Source organism: Drosophila elegans, unplaced genomic scaffold, assembly GCF_018152505.1.
Source record: "Drosophila elegans isolate 14027-0461.03 unplaced genomic scaffold, ASM1815250v1 contig_814, whole genome shotgun sequence".
Classification (NCBI taxonomy): domain Eukaryota; kingdom Metazoa; phylum Arthropoda; class Insecta; order Diptera; family Drosophilidae; genus Drosophila; species Drosophila elegans.
In genome coordinates, this window is record NW_024546167.1 from 15,889,011 (window position 1) to 15,912,482 (window position 23,472).

The window sequence follows — 23,472 nt, forward strand, 5'->3', positions numbered from 1 at the left end:
ATTTCATGATATCTGTGTAGGTTTCTCTGATTCTTAGTATAATAATTTTAATTGAAATGTTTAAAAAAACCTGACCATTTTTTTCGATTATGACATTTTGTGGTTGGCGGGCATTAAGAGATATTCTTACGGGTGCACAACACAGTTTACATACAGCTTTGTCCTCATCCGTGGAAAATGAACTTCCGATCCACCCAACACAATTGGTTGAACAATAAATTGTCATAATAATTGAATATTTGCCACCGCAGAAACGAATCGATGGCTGGATGGACATGGCATGTTCATAAATCTGTTTAAAGTGGATGGCCAGCTACAATAACAGAATTCATTTCCTCGAGGATAACATCTGTTCAGAAGTGTTGCAACACGATTGAACAAATTAAGTTTCACACAGGACCAGCAGGCACAGGACACGTTAACTTTCTACACATTTGACGCATTTCTTGTCCTCCTGGTGTCCTCCATTCAGCCCACTTCATCGCCCTCGATTCGATGCCATCTCATGCCTCACAATTCCTGTCGACAATCTGTTTAAGTTGCGTAAATCCCAGCCAAACAAGTCAGTGCAACAAATGCGTCCAAGTACACACAGAGCACTGCTCCACTTGAGTTGTGTTGTGTGTCTATCGAACGGCAGGGAAACTGCCCTCCCCTCCCCTCCCTTCCCCTCCGGAAAATCCCCACCTGTCTTGTCGCCACCTCATTTTCCTCTCAGAGTGCATGTCTTGTGTATTAAAACTTGTCGAAATTTTATTCAATTTAAGTGCACTTAGGCGACGATTGTGCATTAAGATATGACGCAAAACTTGAGGCACAGCTGATGCGGATCAGATCCCCCACTTTTCGTCTTTTAGACGACCCATTCGAATGCTCGGTAATGGATATGGATACGTGTCAGTGTCGGCAGACTGAGCAAAGTGCTAGATTCGTATGCGTAATTGGGCATAGAATGGTTACCCCTTCCTCTGGACCCATGTAAAGACGATACAGGGAGTTTGACTGTTAAATGCCTTTATTAATCAACTAAATTTAACAAACCTATTTCAAAAACCTTTTCCTACCTTCATTCCCAAATTTAGTAATTTATTAGATATAGTTGTTTTTAATATACAATTGCCTTTACTTAACTAATTTAAAAAAATGTATTACAATTTAAAGTTCAACCAAAGAAAAAATATTTAGTCAAGAAAACAAAATCATGCTTAAATATAGGACTATAATAAATATAATTTTTTAACAACTTAGCTTGTTATTCAGAACTCATTTTCTGGAAATAGTTAATATAATTTACATGACAATAAACTCTAGAAGTCGTCAGAGAATTTTTTCGAATATAAATAATATGATGGAGCATGGTGCATTTTGAACCCAACATTTTGTAAATGATTTGATTTTAATTTTCTAATGCAATGTCTCATATATTTCTGTGTGCATCGTCGTCTGAATCATTTATTTGATTGCTCCAGGTCCAGCCCCTTTTTCGCAGCTCATTGTCGACTATTTTTAGCACTTTAATGGGTCGCAATCTATTTTTTACCCAATCAAATCGGGGTGTACGGCCTGAACTTTGGCGAGGCTATAAAAGCCAGCGGTCGGCCAGTTGCGCAGTTCAAGTGCAAGGTAACCCGTTTCAGGGACGGAATTCGCGGATATGTGGCTCCATTGGGTTGTGGTGCTCTATTTCTTGGCCATCCCAGCACATACGTGGGCGGCATTCAAGAACTGCGGACCGGAGAAGCAATGTGTGCCCTACGAGCAGTGCAACGAGGGCCTAGTGGTCGAAGGAAAGTTCTATCCGGATCGCAGTCGAACGACTTTGGACGAGAGCTGTCACTATATGGAAAAGTGCTGCAATATACACGATACAGTGAGTGCTAAAATTTTGTTCCTTCTTATCTAAAAAAAGTTCATTGTTAAGCTTGTGAAAGTAAAATAAAATTTATCATAATACTTCAAATGTCTTTTTTTTTTGAGTTCGATTCTTTTCTTAATTCTTGTGTATAATAAAACAAAAAAAATTTAAATTTCAACACCCATTATCTTTTATGGATTTTTTGCTACTGGCTTACACTTTGATTGATAACCACATTTCAATTCACTTTAGTTTTGATTTAAGCCCGTCAAAAAAAATTCCTCGCTTTTTAATTGAACAAAATTTCTTTATTCTTTAGTTGGAGCGAAATAACTATTGTGATTTTGTTTTATAGCTTTTTCCCGCTTTTTAATACCTTACCAGTGACATAAAAACTACCTTTGTTGGGTTTTTTCTGCAAATTTATAGCAAACAACCAATTATATTAATGTTGAATATAATTTAATTAAATAGTCTATGAAAACCAAGAACTTTTTTAAGTATTGTTTATATTTTCCTTTAAAAGCAATCAAATTGTTTTTAGACATCAAATTAAAAGGCTGCCACTTGCGTTAGCCATTATTGAAATGGATTATCATTTCATAAACATTTTTCCGTTTAATAAGATGTTTCTGAGTAATAAATTTGATCCAAAACAGCTGTCGACACCGGGACTTCTGGCGGAGGCCACCAACTGGCCATGTGGGGGTCGTCATGACCTCTGGTATTACCTGCGACCCTTGGGCTACAAGCAGCAGGAGGCCAAGTTCGGCGAGTTTCCCTGGCTGGTGGCGGTCTACGGGGCGAAGGGATACCTCTGCAGTGGAGCACTCATCTCACCGATGGCGGTGGTCACCACGGCTCATTGTGTCCAGGGTCTTGAGCCCGAGAAGCTTCGCCTGGTGGCCGGCGAATGGGATGCCGCCGTGGAGCTGGAACCGCAGCCGCATCAAGAGCGTCCGGTGGTGGAGTCTGTGTTGCATCCGAATTTCACGCAAATGCCACTGGCCCACAACATGGCCATTATCCTGGTGGCCAAGGACACGCCCTTCCAGCTGGCTCCCAATGTGCAGCCCATCTGCCTGCCTCCACCGCAAATGGCTTACAACTACAGCCAGTGCTATGTGTCCGGCTGGCAGAGAGGCGACTTTGGGGCATCCGCCATCCTGCCCAAGCGGTGGACGCTCTACGTCCTGCCACCGGATCAGTGCCGGGCCAAGTTGCGGCTGTCCTTCTTGGGACGGCGACACGCCCACAACGACACCGTACTGTGCGCGGGCGGGGACAAGGGCGACTTCGTCTGCGGCGATGTGGACATGGCCGGAGTGCCCCTGATGTGTCCGCTCTCCGGCCACGACGACCGCTTCCTCCTGGCCGGCCTCCTGACCCGGACAACCCGCTGCGACGGCCCCCAACTGCTGGGCATTTACACGAACGTCAAGATCTACCGGCAGTGGATCGATCTGAAGCTCAGGGAACGCGATCTCGACATACGACAGTACATGGTGTAAGCCGATCCGGAATAAATAAACACAACAAATTGTGTAACTTGGTTTGGTTTTACTCAGCGAACATTTGTTCTCGAACTGCTTTTAAGCTTAAATGGAATTCTGTTGAAAACAAGATTTTGTTTTGGAATTTCTTAAGGGGTAAGTAAAATCAATATATAAATCTCTTTATTCATATAGTTTAGTTTTTAGTTAGTTTATTTTATTTATTTTATAAGTTGATTTAAAATATGTTTTTTGTTAAGTAGAATAATATAATGTTTAAACATTTTAATACACTTAACAGTTTATTGCTTGCTTATAAAATTTATAAAAATGTAATTAAATTACAATCTTGTACTTAAAATAATTGTTTCAGTGTGTTCCTTCGGTTGCTACTGACTTCTTATTGTACTTAAAATAATTGTTGCAGTGTATTCCCTACGTTGTTTATTTATTTAACATATGAAATGACCTAATCATTTTACTTTTTAGTGAAAATAGAGAAATTGTCTCGAACATATGGTGGTTCCAATCAGTGATTTCAAGCCTTTTGTTGCACTGGGCTATAAAAGGGTACCCAAAAGGGGTGCCCAACTCAGTTGTGCTTCACCTGCCACACACCTGAATTTCAGCTCCCATGGGCCTCCAGCTACTTTGCCTGCTGATGCAGTTAGTGGGTTTCGCGCTCTTCCCAGCCCAATGCAAAATAATCTCCGGGGAAGCGCCTTTCGAGGACGACTTTGTGGATGTGGACTTCACGGGCTGTGCGAAGTGCGAGCAGAACTACAGGAACTTTGTGTTCGTCCTGAAGAGTTCGAGGGGCACAGAAGAGGCGGCAGCTTCCGCTTATCCGTATGTGGCCTGTTTAATGTGGCTCATTTTGGCTGCACTGGTGATTGGCCAGCGATGGCGGCAAGCAAAACATAAACTATAATGATGAATTATTTAAATAAAAAATATAGTTAAAAGGATTTTCCTAAAACATCCTAAATTCCTGCCAAAAACTGAGTCGCTGTTAATTAATAGCGCTTTACGCCCGACTGACGCCGTTGGTTCGCTCGCAGGACACTCTCATTTGTCCTTTTTGCACAATCGGATGCTGGCGACTCGCGGTGAATTATGGCTGGACGATATGTGGCCGCTGTTTTGCATATCCATGTCCACCCGCTGCCTCGGTGCCTAAATTGAAAATTGAAAAATTGCTTATTGCAAATTTGTTGCCCGCAATCGCATGGCCATTCGCATTCGTATTCGCATTCGACTCGGGAAAGCAGAAAGTAGAAAGTAGAACCGAAATATCGTTACATGCTCTTTGCTCTTTTGAACTTCCGCTTGCCATTTTGGCGTAGTGCACGTGCCGGACAACGGACCATGGACACTGGACTACGGACTACGGACGAAGGACAACGGACAGAGGACTACGAACTACGGAATACGGATTGGGGACTACGGAAAAGGTCCTGTCCACCCGCTGGCTGTTGCTGTTGCTGCTACTGCTATTGCTGCTCCTGCTGCCGTTTCCTGTGCGAGAATTTAGCAATATATTTTTCTTACTCCGTTTGACGTCCTTCGTATCTGGCCAACTGCAATAGCACACAGCCAGCAGCAATCAGTGCTGCCATTAAATGCTTTAAAATGGTCAAAAGATATATTTTAATATATATAAATAAAAAGAAATTCAAGTAATTTTTATGAAATAAGTAAATAAAATAAATAATTTGGTACCTGTTGTACTAATAATATGATATTTTGATCAAAATTTCTTTGAAAACCTTAGAGACAATTCAAAGGCATTTGTAGATATAAAACCAATCGATCATAAGATTGTTGGTATAATTATATATTAAATTAATCTTATCAACAATTTTCTTAAGATATCATATTAGCCAAACTTATTTGTATTTATTATTAGGAACAGAATAACTAAAATTGTATGAAATTCCAGAATATTTAGGTTTGCGTTTAGTTTAATTTAAACCTGTTTTGATGCAAACTAGGCTATAAAAAAGAGTACATAATTTTTTTTGGCTAAAAAGTACAACTGGACAGCACTACATCAAACTGCAGTGGCATTGGCAATGGAAACGGCATTGGCCAAAGCGAACAGAACGTTAAAGGAAAATAGGAAACTTTTGCATATTTTGTACTTTATGCTTGAAATATTTATGATCTCATGCAATTTGTGGCTTACTCTGCTGCTTGGACTTGGTCTTGGCCATCGTTTGGTCGTGTTTGGTCTGGTTTGGGCCGGTCTGGTGTGCTCGACTGGCCACGGGACCACATCTAGCGACGTGTCTGCCAATCTGTGAAATATGCTGCTAATGCACTTATTGCCATCGTTCTATTGAATTTATGTCGGAATCGTCTCAGACTTGTGGTCTCTGCATTTGATGGTTACTTCCCATTCCCAGTCTAATTTAGGGCGAATTTTTGTGGCACTTGCACTTGGGTACAAAGGCCCACGCCCCTGGCACTCAGCCTAATTGTGCTTCCGATTCATCCTGAACTTAATGGTGTCTCGCACTCGACAATCAGCCTAATAATACCTATTTTAAAACTTAAACTTTTAATGAGTTTGCTGCTTGATTGCAATAACTGCAGACACTTTATTTAATCTTGACATGAGCTATCCAACTTAAAGCACTGCTTAAGTATAGTTCAACTTATTTAATTTCTAATTAGAATTCGATATGGAAATCATATGCATTTAAAAGATTGAGCCTGAGTTGAGCTGTAACCATTTTTCAGGAAATGTAGTTAACAAAACAATACTTTTTTTCATTTACTAAAATGGATTTTAAAAGTAAACACTTGAATTTGCATCAGAACCTATTCGATTTGTTTCACTTTTCCCTGGAGATCGATTAAAGTAAATGGATGCTATAAGTTCCAGACTTTTGTGGTTTCGTGTCGACCACAAAAGTGCTTAATCAATTGAAAATTGGCCTTGGGAAGTGTTCAATGCTCATCGATGGCAGTTTCGAAAATGGTTTTGCTCTTGGTCTTTTATTGCTGCGGAATTTTGTGTAACAAATTTTGGGCCACACATATTTTTCCAGGCCAATAGCCTGAATGAGCGAAGGAGCGAAGCTGACAATCCGACACACACTGACCAGCCAACTTCCTTCGGACTTCAGCCGGCGTCCAGGATAAGGATGGATCCTCCCATTATGGTCCTGCAGCTGCATGCACTTCCGTTGAGGAAATTACCAAACAACCCGCGCATCCGGCAGATGTGCGCCCGCAGAGCTGCTAGCCATTTCCAGACATCATTGTCCTCATCCTCATCCTTATCCTCATCCCCTTGCTCATGGCCATGCTCATCCTCTGCCCAGGATAACGAGAGCATCAAAATGAAGTGAAATTAATAAAATGCCTGCAAGCATGCTACGGTATGTACTTTTGCCACGGATAGTTGCTGGTGCACCACCATGGTGGTTGGATAAAAAATCATTGCCAGTGGTAGTTGCGGTTTTTTTATAACTGGAATTCAGCGAATTAAAAAAAAAATTTTGTTGGGTAATTAATGATTTTTAAACAAAACGTTATGCCACACTCAGAAGTTGCTCTTATGGTAATGTTTTTAATTTACCTATTTTTGTTTACCATAAAATCACTTATAAATAATAATACAATCAAATAAGTAGTAAAGATTTTAGTATATATCAATATTATCTGTTCTATGATATGTGACTAAATTATATGTGAGACCAAAAAGATTGTCAAGCTTATAATTATTATGGAAAGAAAATGATTATTTATTTGCAAAAAGGTATTTTATGTTTTATAAAAATCTCTCTTGATTTGCTAAGTGCTAACTCTTAAAACTTTTACATTTTGTATAATTTCCTTCAGTTCATATGCTTTATTTAAAAGAAAAAACCAGTAAAAGAAACCAAGTAATAAAATGTAAAATAAACTGATTTCAATAAACCTCTGGCATAACGCCCTGAATGACTTTTCAAACCAGAATGTTCCACAATCGCTTTATTAGTTTCCGTATCCATGTTAATACCTACCTACCTAGCCTCAGAGAAGCCAAAACTGAGACGAACCCATCCTTTACGTTATTTTAATCATAATTTTAGGCACACCCCGCCGCACACTGCACTCAAATCGGTGGATAAGGTAAGTCCTCGGCGCCTTATTGCCTTGCCACTTGCTACTTGCTACTTGCCCCTTTCCCCAGAATTTCACTTTGCAAACTCATCAAAGTTAAGTTGCCTATGCCTGGGCAATATCGGTTGGAGGTAGGAGCTGAGAAGAGATGGTCTGGCTCTGAATTGTGGGCCTGAGTCTGGTTCTGGTAGTAACTTAAGCTGCCACAGCGGCACTTCGACGTGAAAGTTGCCAGCAAATATATGTAAGTGGGCTCTAGCCGTATAAATGAAATATTTTCGGCAAAGCTGGATGGATTGCAATGGCGGAGGGGTAGGGATTCCCATAGATGCTGCTATAACTTGTCTCGAATTTGTGTTTGCCTTGCCGAATTTTCATTTCAATTTTCTTGCAGTTTTATTTAATCTCACTTGAGGTGCAGCAGCGAATGCAGTCGAGTGTTTGCCAACAGTTCGAGTTTTCTTGGCTACTAGTACTTCAGCATTTCTATCTCTTTATTTACTCTTGTTGTTTGGCAATTTACACAATTACCTGCATATCATTAAATTAATTGAAGTACTGGTAATATTATATTTGAAACAAAATAATTTCATTTAATTGAATAATTTTTTACTTTGGCTAGGGTATCAAATTTCATTCACTTTTATGTAATTTATTTTAGTTTCTTGAATTAAAACTTTGCTGTATTTATTTTCATGTTCATATATTATTTTCTCTTGTTTACTCTTATTATTTGGAAATATACACAGTACCTGCACATCATCATAATAATTGACCAAACAATTCCGAGATACTTAGTTCAAAATTGAATAATTAAAATGAGCCCTAGTTTGCCAATGGTCTCTATAGTATTGACTTAATTTCCACATTTCAATCACAATTTTACCATAATTAATTTGTCTACCTTGGGGATGTTTTCCCTATACGTTCTGCCTTAAACTTAAGCATTGTAATATGTTTATTTTCTCGCCAGAGAAGCTAGATTCGAATTCGAATTTATTCCCTTAGACGGCTAGGCGATTGCTTTGCTATTGTTGCGCGTACTCAATGACAAAAGTTTAGCAAACAAAACTGTTTGCCCCCCCCACTTGAGCACCTTTTTCTTTGCATATTTGTCTTGCAAACTCCACAATTGCTTGGCAGAAATGTTCACCCAAATATAAAGTGAAAAGGAGAAATGCCATGAACGAGAGTGAGTACATATAGATACGCCTTTGGCCAAGCACACATCCCACACTTCCCATCACCTTTTCTTGTACGTAGTTTTTGTCAGTTGCAATTTGTTCCCAATTGATTTCCAAACACTTGGAATTTATTGGTTTTCAAAAGTTTTCCAAATTTTATTGTTTCCGCTAATTCCTTTTGTCCAGTCGATGCGGGACTCTCGATGTGGAATGCTCTAAAGCCTTTTTTTTGGTCGAAAAGTTGGTCCGGAAATGAAAGCCATAGAATTGAAGGACCTTTGTGCTACGAGTGTGAATAAAAGCATTTTTGATTTCTTGATTTTGTTTACTTAAAGCAAGCATGGGTAAGTCTTTCTGAGAACTTTAAATGCAACTTTTGAAATAGTTTTGTGGGTTATGAAAATTACAGTATTTTTAAACATGGTAGTTATAGGTAAAGCAATAAATATATATATTTTATATATTATTTATATATTATTAAATTTTATTTGTCAATTAAAAATTTTTAAAAATTTTTTTTGATTTATGTACAATAATCTTTACAAGCATCTTAACGCGGATTTTTCTATCCTTGCGTAATGTCATAAATCGCTCGTGGTTGGTTATAAATTTCTGTTGTCTTTATTTTTTTTAGTTAAGCAATTTTGAATGTCTGGCAATGTTTGCTATCATCTGTTGGCCTTTAATGTCCTGTGCGCATGTCCTTCGCCTTGAGTTGCTCAGCTGAGCGGCATTGTTTTCCTGGTCTTGTCGACGCGAGTAATTTTCTTGTTTGAATGCCAAAAAAACACAATAACTATTAAATTTAATATTTATGTTATAAGCAACCAAATTTAGAAATAATCAGAGCATCAAACCCCAAGTGATTAAGAAATAAAGTTTGTTTGCCGAGTTAAGTGCATTGAAAAGGTGATATGCGTGTGATTGAGGCACCTGCAAAAAACCATTGAGTGAAAATGCTTGAAAATGCAACGCTTGAAGCACAAAGTCGACCAGACAATATATACATAATATGGATTACCTAACGCACTTTAGTGAATTGAAGCAGCTTTCAGCGAAAGAACTCAAGCCAATCTTTGCACAGATTTTATTGATTTTTCCTTTGTAATTGGCCAGCAAGGAAAAGTGTCTGAAGAGCGCAATCTCAGTGCGCTCGCTGATTTCCATTTTTGTCTCTCTCACAAAAAAGCCGCTCTCTTTTTTGCCACTTTGTTTTGCTTAGCTTTTTCGCAAATAAACAACAGGAATACTCAAGAGTCCTTTGGGCTTACCCTCAAAGAGACTAAATAATAAAATAAAATCAAAAATAAAAAAATGCAAATAAAATAAGAAATGCAAATAAAATTAAATAAAATCAGAAATGCAAATTAAATTAAATGAAATCAGAAATGCTAAAATAAAACTCAATCCTCGATGATAAGTTGCACATGAGGTATTGAAGAATAATCGAAAGATAGGGAAAGTACCGCCCTGAGACCAACAAACTAATCCCCCGCTCCCTGCACTCCAACATGCTGAATAGCCGGAGCCCCCCTCAGTACAAGCAGCAATCCCCGGGGGGCTCCGTCGGTTCCATCGGTTCCGCCGGCTCCGTGAACTCAGTGAACTCCACCAGCTCCGCATCCCACTTACTGGGTCACTACCAGTCCGCCTACGCCCAGCAAGGACACTCGCACGCCTGCTACCAACATCAGTTGCAACAGCAACATCAACATCATCATCAGCAGCAGCAACAGCAACAGAAACTGCAGCAACATCATCACCATCACCACCAGCACCATCACCACGGAGGACGCACCTCACTGACCCCCACCATGAAGCGGGGCAAGAAGCAGTGGGGCACCAGGGAGAGGTCCGGCATGAGCTTCCTCATCGTCATTACATTCTTCGCCGTCTTTGGATTAATCATTCTGACAGAGGTAAGACAATTAAACAGTCGATTTAAGCTGTACTTAAGGGGAATAAGTATTAAATTAACGATAAAACAAAATGAAGAAACTAAATATTTGCATACAAATAATAATAAATAATCAAAAATGTTTATGCCATACCTTCTTGTCGAAAGGCAAAAATCAAAAGTAAATTTTATAATTTTATACTTACACCGATACAAAAAATGGAATAGTAAAACTATGACAATTAAATTCCAAATTTGTATATTTAATAATCAAAATAAATTTTAAATCATAATATTAAGGACTGTGCCTATTCAATTTCGTTTTCTGGTTTTCGTAAACTGAACTGAGCTGAAATACAGAAATTTTAAAGCCAATTAAAAGTTATTTATTTGAAAAGTAAAAGATTCATTTAATATGAAATTATAGAAAACTTGCAAATGCAAATGTACTTTTTGCAACTTAGTAATTTTAATTAAAAATGCAGACATTCCGTTCCAAATGAAAGCCATTTGAATTTCAATTTGAGCAAGGTAACCTTATATTTCCTCTCATTTTTGCCTGCAGGTCTTCATGATCGACGAGCGGACCCACAGCGGCATGTTGGCGATGCGGGCGGGCGGCGGCGGAGGGGCCAGTCTGGGCGGACGGATGGGCGACTCGATGCCGGATTATGATAATGTTAAGGTGAGTTTGTCTATGCAAATCGGACAGCAGGCGGCAGGCGCAGGTGGACAACTCGTTCGTTAAGGGCCTTCGAAGGCGGTGGGAACCCAGAAGATGTGCTGGGCAAAAGGATTTGAATACTTAAACAAAGAATTGGACTGCTACGTTTATTTTTGGATTGTGGGACATATATTCAAATTAAGAAATACCAAACCTACCGTAAAAATAGATTTATAACAACATTTGTTAAATGGGATACTAACTAAACAATTACTTAAAACAAAAGTGCTGTATTTAACCTTTATAAAAACAATTACCACCTGTTCCATGGTTTTTGTAATATCTTTATTTGTTAAATTATAATCAACACTTATTTCCTTTCAGGACGATTACGATCTATTGGATGCCAGCATTCTGAGTGATAATAAATTAGGATTTATACAGCTGCGGGACAATAAACTGAAAATTCAAGGTGAGTATCCGAATAGGAAGCCATCGCTTTTTGCCACACAATGAGCCGATGACAAAGGCGGAGGCTATGACAATGGCACATTACGTATACGCCGCATGTCTCATGCATTTTCCAATTTCCCCAAACAGAAGCCGCAGGCGCCGATGGCCAGCGTTTGGCAGGAATGCTTCTTAATGGCGGCGCTGGTGGAGGCGGTGGAGCAGGAGCCTTTGGTGTGAATGTACCACTAATACCCTGGGGCCAGGTGCTGCCCGGCAAGGTGGAGGAGACGCTGCCCCACTTCCCATTTGGCACGAGGCCCACCGACGGCGCCTGGCAGGTTGTCAACGGCACCCGCTTCAAGTTCTTTGTCTACTCCGCCTACTTCGATCGGCGCGAGGGAGCGCGTCTGGTGCGAGTGGTGGGCGCCACAAAGACCCGGGGACCAGAGCGGGTCTGGTGTCGCTTCTGGTACGGACCCAGTCCGTCCAACGTCACGGACACGGCAAGCTCCTCCTCCTCCGCCCACTCGACACGTGCCAAATACTCCTCCGCCACTGTGATGGCTCGCGTCAAGGTGAGTCCCGTTTTCCTTTTTCAATTTTCAGTTTTCCTCATGCCCGCACAAATAATGCCTTGATAATTTACCCAAGAAATCATTTATCCCTATAGCCAAAAGAAAACTGTTATAGAAACTAAACTATTGGGGTTATATTATTTAGAATGAACTAATACTTATTCTTTTATGCTGTCTGTAGTTAAATTACAAGACACACTTTACTTGAAAGGAGAAATTTATAAGTAGATGAACGAAAAATTTATGTAATCGTATACATTTTATAATTTCATAATCAACACTTTAAACACGATTAAGAAATATTTCATATCGAAAATAATAAATATATGAACTCCATAATATATGCTGGTTAATAAATTTCATCATAAAACAAATGAAAAAAAAACAATTAAATGTGAAATTTAGGGACTGTAATCATTAAAGGGTTATATAAAATAAAAATGTTTGATTTTCTAAATTAATCAAATTATCAATCCAAACATTGCAGATCATTCGTGAGAACTGGAATCTAAAATACAGCGCCTGTTTTATCCTGTGTCCGGTGCGCACTCCGCCCCTGGCCGTTCCGCAGTTTGTGAGCGTGGTGTCCCGCCTGCGGGCTCCGCCGGGCAATCTGCTGACCCTTCGCAATACCGACCAGGATGCGGACTTTGCTGCCAGTCCGGTGAACAATGCGAGTAGCAGGAAAGGATCGCCGGTGGGCAGGGCTCCGCCGAGTGGCGATAATATACCCGATCGCATTGCCGTCTGCGTGAAGCCCCTGCACTTCAACTACGATCAGGCGCTCTACCTGATGGAGTACCTGGAGTTCTACGCCCTGCTGGGCGTCTCCCACTTCACCTTCTACAACCACACGCTGGGACCACATGCCTCCTGCGTCCTGCAGAGCTACCAGCAGGGCCTGGTGCCCGGCAATCTCACGGCCCACGATCTGGAACCGCTCCTGCCGGCGGAGGCGGCCAACAATGCCACGCCCCGTGTTCTGAAATCGACCCACTACCAACGACCCACTGTGAGCATCCTGCCGTGGAACCTGCGCATGCGCAGCCAGAAGGAGATCCGCACCGAGGGCCTCTTTGCAGCCTTGAATGACTGCCTCTACCGCACCATGTATCGCTACAAGTATCTGGCTTTAGTCGATCTGGACGAGTTCATCGTGCCGCGATACTCGGACACACTAAACGAGCTTATTGGGTGAGTTTTCCACGTTTCTTGATTCAATTATTTTTGGTTTTTATGCGACAGGAAATAAATAACCATTTAAACATTTTTTTTTAGTATGTTCTCCTGCGTTAATCAATATAAAGTTGTATTTTATTTTTAAATTGTTTAATTGAATGGTTTATTAATGTTTTAAAAATACTTTATAAAATGCAGATTCCTTCTGTTATAAGCACAAAAAATACACTTGTAGATATCAGCAAATATTTATTATATCAGCATTTTATTTTATTTATCAGTTATTATTAAAAGACTTTCTTATAAAAGCAGTGTTAAAATACAAGTTTTTTATTATTAATATTTTAAAAATTTTACAACTTAACATTTGCCATTTCATTATTTTATTATAAACCAAATTAAGTAAATTTCTTTATGTAGGTCCCTAAATCAGCGCTTTCGCAATCGCAATACGGGAGCCTATTCCTTTCAGAACGCCTTCTACTATCTTCAGTTTGCGGATGATAGCCTGGCCAGTTCGGGAATAGAAGGTGGCAATGACCAGTTGGCCAGTGTGCGGGCTTCGTTGGTCACCCAACGCAAGACACGCAGGTGAGTGGACCCTATGAATGACAAAGGATCAATAAGTACATCCTCTGACACCTATACCTTTCCAGGCGCTATAAACTTCACCCTCAGAAGCAGCGATCCAAGTACATTTGCAAGCCGGAGGCTGTGGTCGAGGCGGGCAATCACTTCGTGTGGGAATTTGCGCCGGGCAAAGGATCCCTCAATGTGCCGCCAAAGGAGGCAATTTTACAGCACTATCGGGTCAGTAGAAAAAACAGAAAATAAAATCATAATGTTTCTTATTAAACAGAGTAACTTACTTATTTTAATATCATTCCAACTAGGTGTGTGAATTTGGTGGCAACGACTGTATCAAAGCTCCATCGATTGTGGATCGCACAACCACAAAATATGTGAACCGCCTGGTTCAGCGGGTAGATGCTGTCTACCGACATCTTCGCCAGCGATGCGATCTTCCGGCTCTGCCTCCGCTACCCAAGATCAAGGAGAAACCCCAGGAAAAACCCAAGGAAATGAACAAGGAAATGCCCAAGGAAAAGCCCAAGGATAATCTTAAGGAGAAAACCCAGGATAAACATAACGAAAAGCCCAAATTGCTGCAGCAGATGCGTGAAACGCATGCGAAGGACACTCGGGGGCAGGCTGTCACAACGAAGGATAACCTAATCAAAGTAGTGGCTGCCACAGGAGCCACAAAAACGACAACAACGAAAAGAGCGGCAACGAAGCAGCAGCAGCAGCAGAAACCCACTCCACCAGTCACCACGCCGACGATGACCACGGCCAGGACTTCATCAGCACCCAGGCAATTGCATCCTTTGGCCAATGTCCGCAAGAAACGGAAGCTGATCGTATTCGAACTCAATGATTTCGGGATACCTGTGGCCCGGGTGGAGTATCAATGAGATTGGGACTTGGTTGGCAACATTTAGACGGCGCTTTGGTTCATTTATGTGCCAATTTGTTTGAGGATTTATTTTGGTTGTGTTCGTTCCGTGCCGTTGATCAACTTCATTTGGCCATTGTCAGAATGCTCAACAAATGAACTGACCTTTTCGGTTCAAGTACATATGTTTATTTGCTCACCCTAGAAGTAAATCAGCGCACACAATTAAGTAAATCCGAAGAAATACCACAAGATGTAAGCAAATAAGATCTCAAAGCAACGACATTAGCAAAAATCCAGTATAAAATACATATTTGGTTAGTCTTTCCTACATTTAAATTATCTTTTTCTGATACTTATATTAGCGACCTTACTACATTTAAAACTAAACACATAATCAAATACCGAGTGAATATTTTACAGTTCTCTATATTTTATAGTTACCAGAAAAAAAAGGTCGCAAATATTATTTAGCTATTTTTTTTCCAAATGCACAAAAAATACTCAAACAATGCTAGATAGAAGCAACTAAAAAATTATAATCACTAAACACATTTTAGTTTTTATTTTTTTTTTGGAAAATGTTTTCTCGATTTTGGTAATCCTAATGCAAAATTATTCCTAAGCAAAATTCAGAAAAATTCCTAAGGCGAAATTCAGTGTAATCTAAGCCATTGTTTCGTGTTGTAGTCTAAGCAATAAATTATACAAATACGAAAGTAGAGCAAAGGCATACAGATAATTAACAGGTACACTGCTATTTTCCCTGTGAACTGTTAGTGCAACATTACCATTTAGTAAGGGAAAAAGTCCTCCGAGTTACGCGCTTAGACTCTGAATTAGTGGATTAATGAGAGCTTAGGACATATCTGCTAGTCCTTAGGCCTGTGCCGGCAGCAAATTAATAACTCAAAATGATATGTTAAGGCTTACTACAAAACTGAAACGAATTTTTAATGCTTCGAAATTAATGTACTTTTTGTTTGGCTTGGAGCGCAAAAAGTATAAAATACTAGTTAAGTAAATTACATAAATAATAAATAAATAATAGTCGGTCTAAAGCTATTAAGTGGCTCATTTCAGATACTTAAGAGATCTATTAAAATACAAGAAGTCAATAAAATTGCAAGTGAGCAATGATAGAAAACCTGCGTTTGATTTTGGTCAGTGAAGTTCACTCAGTTCCCCTTTTTTGCTTTTTTGGAGGGGCGATTGTTGTTATACGCGGCGTATGAGCAATAAATGTTTTATATCCGAGCATTATGGTGTATGGCAGTACACAAAATGAAATTCATAGCGCATGTGTTTGTTTTATTGTTATACAGGGCGTATGAGCTATAAATATAACAATTCAGTTTTTTCTTTGCTATATATAAAATAGGAAACACAAAATAAAGTATTACTTGAAAGTACACAAGTTCAAACGGAGAAATGTCATACAACAAAAGTTATATCCTTCCCAACTTTGTTGTTATACAAAAGTTTAAAAGCTTAAACGCTTGTTTATGGCACTCAATGCTTTTAAATGCCATGCCATACAAATTTTAAGCGTTATAGTTTAGTCAACCATCTTAAGGGGTACCTATAAAATTCATTTGTAAAATACATATGTACAAATAGGGGAAGTGTTTTGAGTGCAATGTGTTTTCCCCGTAAAAGTTGAAGTCAACGGAATTCATTTATAGAGCTTCAGTTTATTGCCTGACTTAATATGCCAAGTAAATAAATATTTATTTAGCTTTAAAGTTAATATACGGCTTATTCCGAAGATTAAAACAACAGAGGTTTACATTTTTTAATAATAACATCATAATTCTCTTGAAATCGCATGTGTAGGCCCCCGTAAAAAAATGTGTCGTTGCATTGACAAAGTTAATCTGAATTTGATCCGACTATAGTCCTCTTTAATTTCCCCGTTTGCTTGGTTGGTAATGAATTGTTGTAATTAATTGTATGTAGTTGGCAATTTGGGTGCTGACATGTTTTTACATTTAAATCTAATTGTACATAGGCGTTAACGTATCTGCATCTTTACTGTAATGTTTTTTAGACATTTTCAGCCATTTGCAGCATCTTTTACTTCAAGTTTATATACAATCAAATTTATTTGCAAAGTTGCATTTAAATTTTATAAATTTGACAACTTTTATCAACCATCTGAAGATGGTATTTGTTGCTTAAATTTAAAATGCATTGCCTTTTAACCATTGAAATTAATTCCAATAAATGTGTATCCCTAAAATGTACGAGACAGATAAACAATATTTTCCTTTTTTGTTGCATTAAAGAAAAATTTATTATGCTGCTTTTACCCCACACCTAATAATTACTATACGATTATTTGATTAATCCGACTAGGATTCGTTATCATCACTGGAGTTGTCATCGCTGGAGTTGTCATCATTACTGGAGTTGTCCTCTTCCTGCGCGTCAGATCCACCATCGGTGGAAGGCTTCTCCTCGGAACTTGAGTCGTCGTCGACGGTGGAACCCTTTTGGTTAAGATACCGCTTGATGATCTCGTTCAGCTTTCGCTCCACACTGGGCTTTTCCAGTTCGTGTTCGGCCAGGGTCTGGCCCACACACCCGCTGGCATCCAGACCGATGCCCAGGAGTCGCAGGCCCTGGAGCTTAAGGCTGACCAGTTCCGAGGGAGCAGAGTCGAGTCCATTGAGGGCCTGACCGATGCCATTTTGGCAGCTGAGGACTCCCAGGGGACTGCGCAGACAGGACTCGATCTTGGAGCTCAGAACGTTGGTGGCATTATGGTACTTGGCAATGGCCTGGTGCACATTCTTCTCGTAAACGGCGTGGTGCACCTGCAACTCCTCCACGCAGCTCTGCAGGTAGCCGGAGTAGCGGTCCACCAGCTCATTGATGACCTCCTCGGCCTCCTCGTTCCCAACGCCATTCGTCTGCTGATCCACTCGCTCCAGTTGGGCAGCAGCCCAGTTGCCCCACTTCTCCTGGATTTCGGCGGCATATTCCTGCTTCTTTTCATCCATCTTATCGTAGAGGTTGTTCACGGCACCTTCGAGATCGGAGACGGCGGCATCTACGCTTTGGAGCGTGGCCAGAGCATCCTTCAAGGCCTTTCGCTTCAGGACATTCCTGACCCGATCAATGCCACCACGCAGCCGATCGATGACGGACCGCAGAGTGGAGGAGAAGTCCGTGATTCCATCGGTGACAGCCTTGTGCACGGCTTCGGCGATTTTCTGGGCAAACTGCACCGTCTCGTCGGAGAACTGCGATGTGGCATTCTTCACGGTATCGAGGAACTCCTCTGTGATGGCCGTTCCATTCTTGGTGGCGTCCACGAGGCCATCGATGATTACCTGACCGGTCCGGTTGAGGCTATCCCAGAGATCCTCCAATCCCAGTTCCGGCTGCGGGCTGGACACCACACAGCTGGCACTCAGGGCCAAAGCGATCAGGAGCAGGGCTGACTTGGTCGAGTGCATCGTTGGTCGACTGTTAGCCTAATCGCCTTCACCTCGCCCGTGCTCCCATTTATATATCTCTGCCAAGTCCGCATATGCAAATACACTGGCTGACTGGCTAAATATTGGTAGAGAGTGTTGCATTTTGTTAAATTAGTTAATATTTAATCAGCCGCTTTCCGATTGACGACACCGCTGCTCACAATGACCGATTGGATAACTTTTCAAAGATAGCTAACACTACTATTCTTTGATAGAAACATTTTACATTTGGTGGTCTAAATGAACAAAAAATACAATAAGAACTTGTAACAAAGTCACAGGCACAACTATGAGCTTGGTTATCTATATTAACTAAGACAGCTAGATACCAAAATTATATACAGTAAAGGAAATGGCAATCAAGCATTTAAATATATTACCCCTATTCATGCTTTAATGCACATAGCTACGAATTGTTGATAAAAAATATAAGTAAAAAAGGTGTTGATGTCATTGAAGGATGAAAATGAGTTTTTATTAAAAACTTTTTAATTAAATCAAGTTAAAATGTATTTCGGGAACTGTCGAACCGCTTAGTTGAATAGTATACAAATATTTCGCACATTTGATGCTTAAAATGTAAAGATAAAACATTTGAAAGCCTGCATATTAGCATTCTTGTTTTTATACCTTTACTGTTTCCTGTTCAACGCTTTCACATTTTTTGCAATTAAGTCTCGCATATTAAAAGATGAAAATAAATCAAATAAGTCACAATTTTAAGCCCTTCGAATTAAAGAGCTCTCTATGCGGGCCTCACACACATTGCCATAGTGCACAGCCAAACAAACGGCGATTCAATCCCTCGTCCTCCGCATTTGCACAAGGACAAAGGTTAAACTTTGCTTTAATTTTGAAATTTATATGCCTGCAAAACAAAGGAGCGAGTGTGGCGGGTGGTCGGTCGTCAACGGTATGTTTACGCTCAGGTTATACCCTTTTGTGGCGAACTTTATGCATAACTAACCGAAAAGATAGGGGGTGTGTGGATGTGTGGATGTGTGGATGTGTGGATGTGTGTGTGGCTGTGGATGTGTGTGGGCCCACGCATAATGATTGTCTTCAGCTTGCCTTTATTATGACTTTAATTGTCGCTTGACAAACGTTGACACACACACTCACACACACACACACACACGAATTCTCGGCAGGTGGAGTGTGGCAAGGCCTTGAGCAGTGTGCAGTTGGAACATTTTATTAGTCTGCTGTTAGTTTTGTTTAATTATGCTGTCATTAACTTTGTCGCACAGACACACGCACAAACTGCAAAACAAAAGCTTACATGTCGCAACGCAATTATTGTTGGAGTGGCCAACAAAGAGCCGCTCCGCAGGACGAGTCGCCAAGGAGGGGCAATGACAATGAGTTGGCTGTGCAACACCCACACCCACACCCACACCCACACCCGCAGTCATCTGGCTTCCCTCTTCTTGCCACAAACCCACTTTTCCCATGCACAGACATTTAATTTTGCATTTTCCACTAATTGGCTTGCATACTTGCCATACTCTCGCTTCGCTTAATTAATTTAATTAGAAATATGTTCCAGCTCAAAAGAAATTCAAACCTCAAAACCGTTTAGCTTATGATAATAATGGTGCTGCAATTGCAATTACTTCTATAGGGAGACTTCGGTTCGGATGGGTAGTAGTAGTAGAGGCTCGCCCTTAATGGCACATCACCAAATCAATTCAAAGGTGTGGTGTACTGCTTTATTTATCGAGAATAATTACATGCGAACTTTCGAATAGGTACAACAAATTGGTCAAAAAGATTATAAAATTAAATTTATTTTCAAACAAGAAAGAAAGCAAACTTCGGCAAGCCGAAGTTCATATACCCTTGCAGCTATTGCAAGAATTAAACATTTTTGAAAACATTAAAATTATAATTTACTTGCGTATACGTTTAAAAACATTGAAGCTGTGATGATTTGCAGCTCAATTATTTGATAGTTATTTTATATATTTTTATTGTTCCTATGGGAGCTATATGATATAGTCGTCCGACTTTGATGAAACTTAAACCGTAAATTGGAAATATTTAACCATTACTAAATGTCGAAGAACTAAACAAAAAATTAAAAAACAGAAAAGTTATAATTTTTTTTCATTTATTTTTCCGATTGTTCCTATGGGAGCTATATGCTATTGTCGTCCGATTTTGATGAAATTTTTACCATAATTCTGAAATATTTAACCATTGCTTTATGTCGAAGAACAAAACAAAAAATTAAAAAACAGCAAAGTTATAATTTTTTTTCAATTATTTTTCCGATTGTTCCTATGGGAGCTATATGCTATAGTCGTCCGATTTTGATGAAATTTAAACCATAATTCTGAAATATTTAACCATTGCCATATGTCGAAGAACTAAAAAAAAATTTAAAAACAGCAAAGTTATAATTTTTTTCATTTATTTTTCCGATTGTTCCTATGGGAGCTATATGCTATAGTCGTCCGATCCGGCTCGTTCCGACTTATATACTACCTGCAATAGAAAGACAACTTTTGGGAAAGTTTCATGCAGATAGCTTTAAAACTGAGAGACTAGTTTGCATATAAACGGACGGACAGACGGACAGACGGACAGACGGACGGACAGACGGACAGACGGACAGACGGACAGACGGACAGACGGACGGACAGACGGACATGGCTAGATCGACTCTACTAGTGATGCTGATCAAGAATATATATACTTTATAGGGTCGGAGATGTCTCCTTCACTGCGTTGCAAACTTCTGACTGAAATTATAATACCCTCTGCAAGGGTATAAAAATTCGGGTGATACACTTATTATAATAATAATCAGATCATCTAATAAAAGATTAAAAGTATTGTTTTTCAAAGTAATTTAATTTTATTTATTTATTTAATTTAATTCAAACAATTTTCTAAAATTTCATTGATTTTATTAAAATTTATTTCAGATTTTAAGCCACTTTTTTCAATTTTAAATCGTTTTAATGGATAAGCTCTAATAGTTTTTTATAATTTGGACCGAACATGATTATTTTTAAAGACATTTTGTATGTTAAGACAACATATTAATCGAAATACTCAACTGCTAAATATAAGTTATATACGGTTGATCTGCGAAAGGGCATTATACCGAGCAGCACATGGCTGTGACATAACCATTCCTTTATGCTTTTATGCTGACCTCTGCAACTGCCATGAATGCCAGCAGGACATGGACCATGGACCATGTACCATGGACCAAAAAGCAAGGAGCAAGGATGGAAGGATGGAAGGAGGAAGGACGATGCCTGAAATGATTCCATGCCGTTGCAATCGCGGCCATTAAGTCATTTTGTTTCCTGTAACATTTCCGGTATCTTTTTAGCGTCGTCGCCGATTCGAGTATTGCGGGCTGCCAGGTGGAGAGGGAAAAAGGGGGAGTTGAGGTCAAAGGGCGGCGGATTGCTGCAAGTGCTGCTGATTGGGGGTGGAGCGGATGGCTTGGGTGGCGGTGCGGCAACAAATGCTTTTAAAGTAGATGATGGCGCGCTGGCTGCTTGGTCAATTTATTGCTTACCAAATGTGCTGCTGGCCCGGGTCCGAATGCAACTGAGTCGCGCTCCAAATTGCAGCACGTAAAGTGTTCTCCGAAATTAACTTGGCCCCCTTTCAAGCCTGCCTCAGATAGGGCCAAATATACAAGTATGTGTATAAAAAATGTGAAATAATGGTCGCATTAATGATGGCCATCGAGCTTTGGGGGGCCACAAAATATATTGCACTTTCAGCGAAATATGGATGGAATCAAGTGAACCACTCGTTTTCTCATGTGTGAGATTAAAACGAATTGAACAACTTCATGAGAGCTGTTTGCAAAATGATTAAGTATTAACTACGTAAATCTATATACACAACTCTTTATAAAAAAAAGAGAGTTTAAAGGAATGTTATATCTGTGCATTCCTTTATTTAGGATATGTAAATACATATAATTTCCCAGTACACCGTGAAACCATAAATATAATTAGTATGAAATGCATATGCAGTGAATGCACTTTCATATTTTTTCTAAAATATCTTAGCTCTAAGTGAAGTCAACTGGTGTAAAATGTTTGGGAGCATTATTTTGCATTTGTGCAGGAGGCCATGATGAGGGCCGTTTGCCAAATCCTGTAGGACACATGCGGATACTTAACGGGCATTGCTCATACGCAGCGTGGCCAAGAAAGCAGTGCGACAGTGAGAGCTGCAGTGGAGGATTGCTGGTGCTGCCCACGGTGTCCCATGGTGCACATACAACAGATTTAGTACGGCAGCTTTTATCTTGTCGCGCTCCTGGATGCTTTGGGGATCAGGAAACGGCAGGTGGCAGCGAAAAGAGTCGTGTATGTACATTTGTACACGCCGGGCACTCTCGGCTCTAACTGCAAACGTATCTCTGGCCATATCTGCTACTGCTACTGCTCCTCCATATCGCCCCGGCAATCCCATCAGCCCCTTGCTAAATGTATAACAGCAGTCACTTAGCGCACTGCCACCGTCTCTAAACATCCAGCTCCAAGCTCCAAGCTCCAAGCTCCCACCTCCATCCTGCAATGGCAACCTTCGAGCAACATTGTGTGCGGTCGTTACTTCATTGGCACAATCCCCAGACTCGAAATGCTCGCACTGGCACTGACTGCTTTTGTTGCCTCCATTGTTTTGCTGTGCATTTCATTTTATTTCACTTTTTTTCGCCACGTATTTTCTTTTAATGCGCTGCGGATTTGCTGTGAAATATTTAGAGTGAGGGGGGACACCCATTCCCATACCCATACCCACCTGGCCTCTATCTGTCTCCCAGTTGGCCCAGCACTCTTATGCTAATTAAGTTTATGCTAATTTAACTTATTGCCACTAAGTTGGCCCACATATGCGGCCAGCCGCCGGTGCCATCGCTTTATTCTCCCGCTTTTAGCCCATGGAAATTTCGGAAAGCGATCTGGTTGCTGTCACAGTCACTGACAGTGTATTAATCCGCAAAAAAAAGAAGGTAATTAAGCTAATTTATATAATTAAAAGTAATAGTAATCAAGTTGCTATTCCAAATGGGGCAGGGATTTTGGCTGTTCCAAACGGAGTATTTAGAGAAGTGGACGGAAACTAAAGATA

General features: G+C 40.1%; 3 protein-coding genes across 5 annotated transcripts; 2 read left to right on the top strand and 1 right to left on the bottom strand.

Moving 5' to 3' along the window:
• Nucleotides 1–1,629: 1,629 nt before the first annotated feature.
• Nucleotides 1,630–3,466, top strand: LOC108149255 (phenoloxidase-activating factor 2). 2 transcript variants are annotated; one of them, XM_017276697.2, is made up of 3 exons: nucleotides 1,630–1,870; nucleotides 2,515–3,362; nucleotides 3,424–3,466. In XM_017276697.2, the coding sequence occupies exons 1-3, from the start codon at nucleotides 1,655–1,657 to the stop codon at nucleotides 3,449–3,451; spliced, it is 1,092 nt and encodes a 363-aa protein (XP_017132186.1). In that variant the 5' UTR covers nucleotides 1,630–1,654; the 3' UTR covers nucleotides 3,452–3,466. The 2 variants fall into 2 exon arrangements, with proteins under 2 accessions (XP_017132186.1, XP_017132187.1); XM_017276698.2 differs by lacking the exon at nucleotides 3,424–3,466 and having other exon boundaries at nucleotides 2,515–3,403.
• A 5,886-nt stretch (nucleotides 3,467–9,352) lies between these two features.
• On the top strand, nucleotides 9,353–15,983 carry LOC108149539. 2 transcript variants are annotated; one of them, XM_017277174.2, is made up of 9 exons: nucleotides 9,359–9,557; nucleotides 9,871–10,567; nucleotides 11,111–11,230; nucleotides 11,594–11,681; nucleotides 11,810–12,237; nucleotides 12,725–13,431; nucleotides 13,837–14,007; nucleotides 14,073–14,226; nucleotides 14,310–15,983. In XM_017277174.2, exons 2-9 carry the CDS (start codon nucleotides 10,160–10,162, stop codon nucleotides 14,889–14,891), a joined length of 2,658 nt encoding a protein of 885 aa, XP_017132663.1. In that variant the 5' UTR covers nucleotides 9,359–9,557; nucleotides 9,871–10,159; the 3' UTR covers nucleotides 14,892–15,983. The 2 variants fall into 2 exon arrangements, with proteins under 2 accessions (XP_017132662.1, XP_017132663.1); XM_017277173.2 differs by having other exon boundaries at nucleotides 9,353–10,567.
• A 1,159-nt stretch (nucleotides 15,984–17,142) lies between these two features.
• Nucleotides 17,143–18,367, bottom strand: LOC108149550. The gene has a single exon (XM_017277188.2). The coding sequence runs from the start codon at nucleotides 18,334–18,336 to the stop codon at nucleotides 17,227–17,229; it is 1,110 nt and encodes a 369-aa protein (XP_017132677.1). The 5' UTR covers nucleotides 18,337–18,367; the 3' UTR covers nucleotides 17,143–17,226.
• Nucleotides 18,368–23,472: the final 5,105 nt, after the last annotated feature.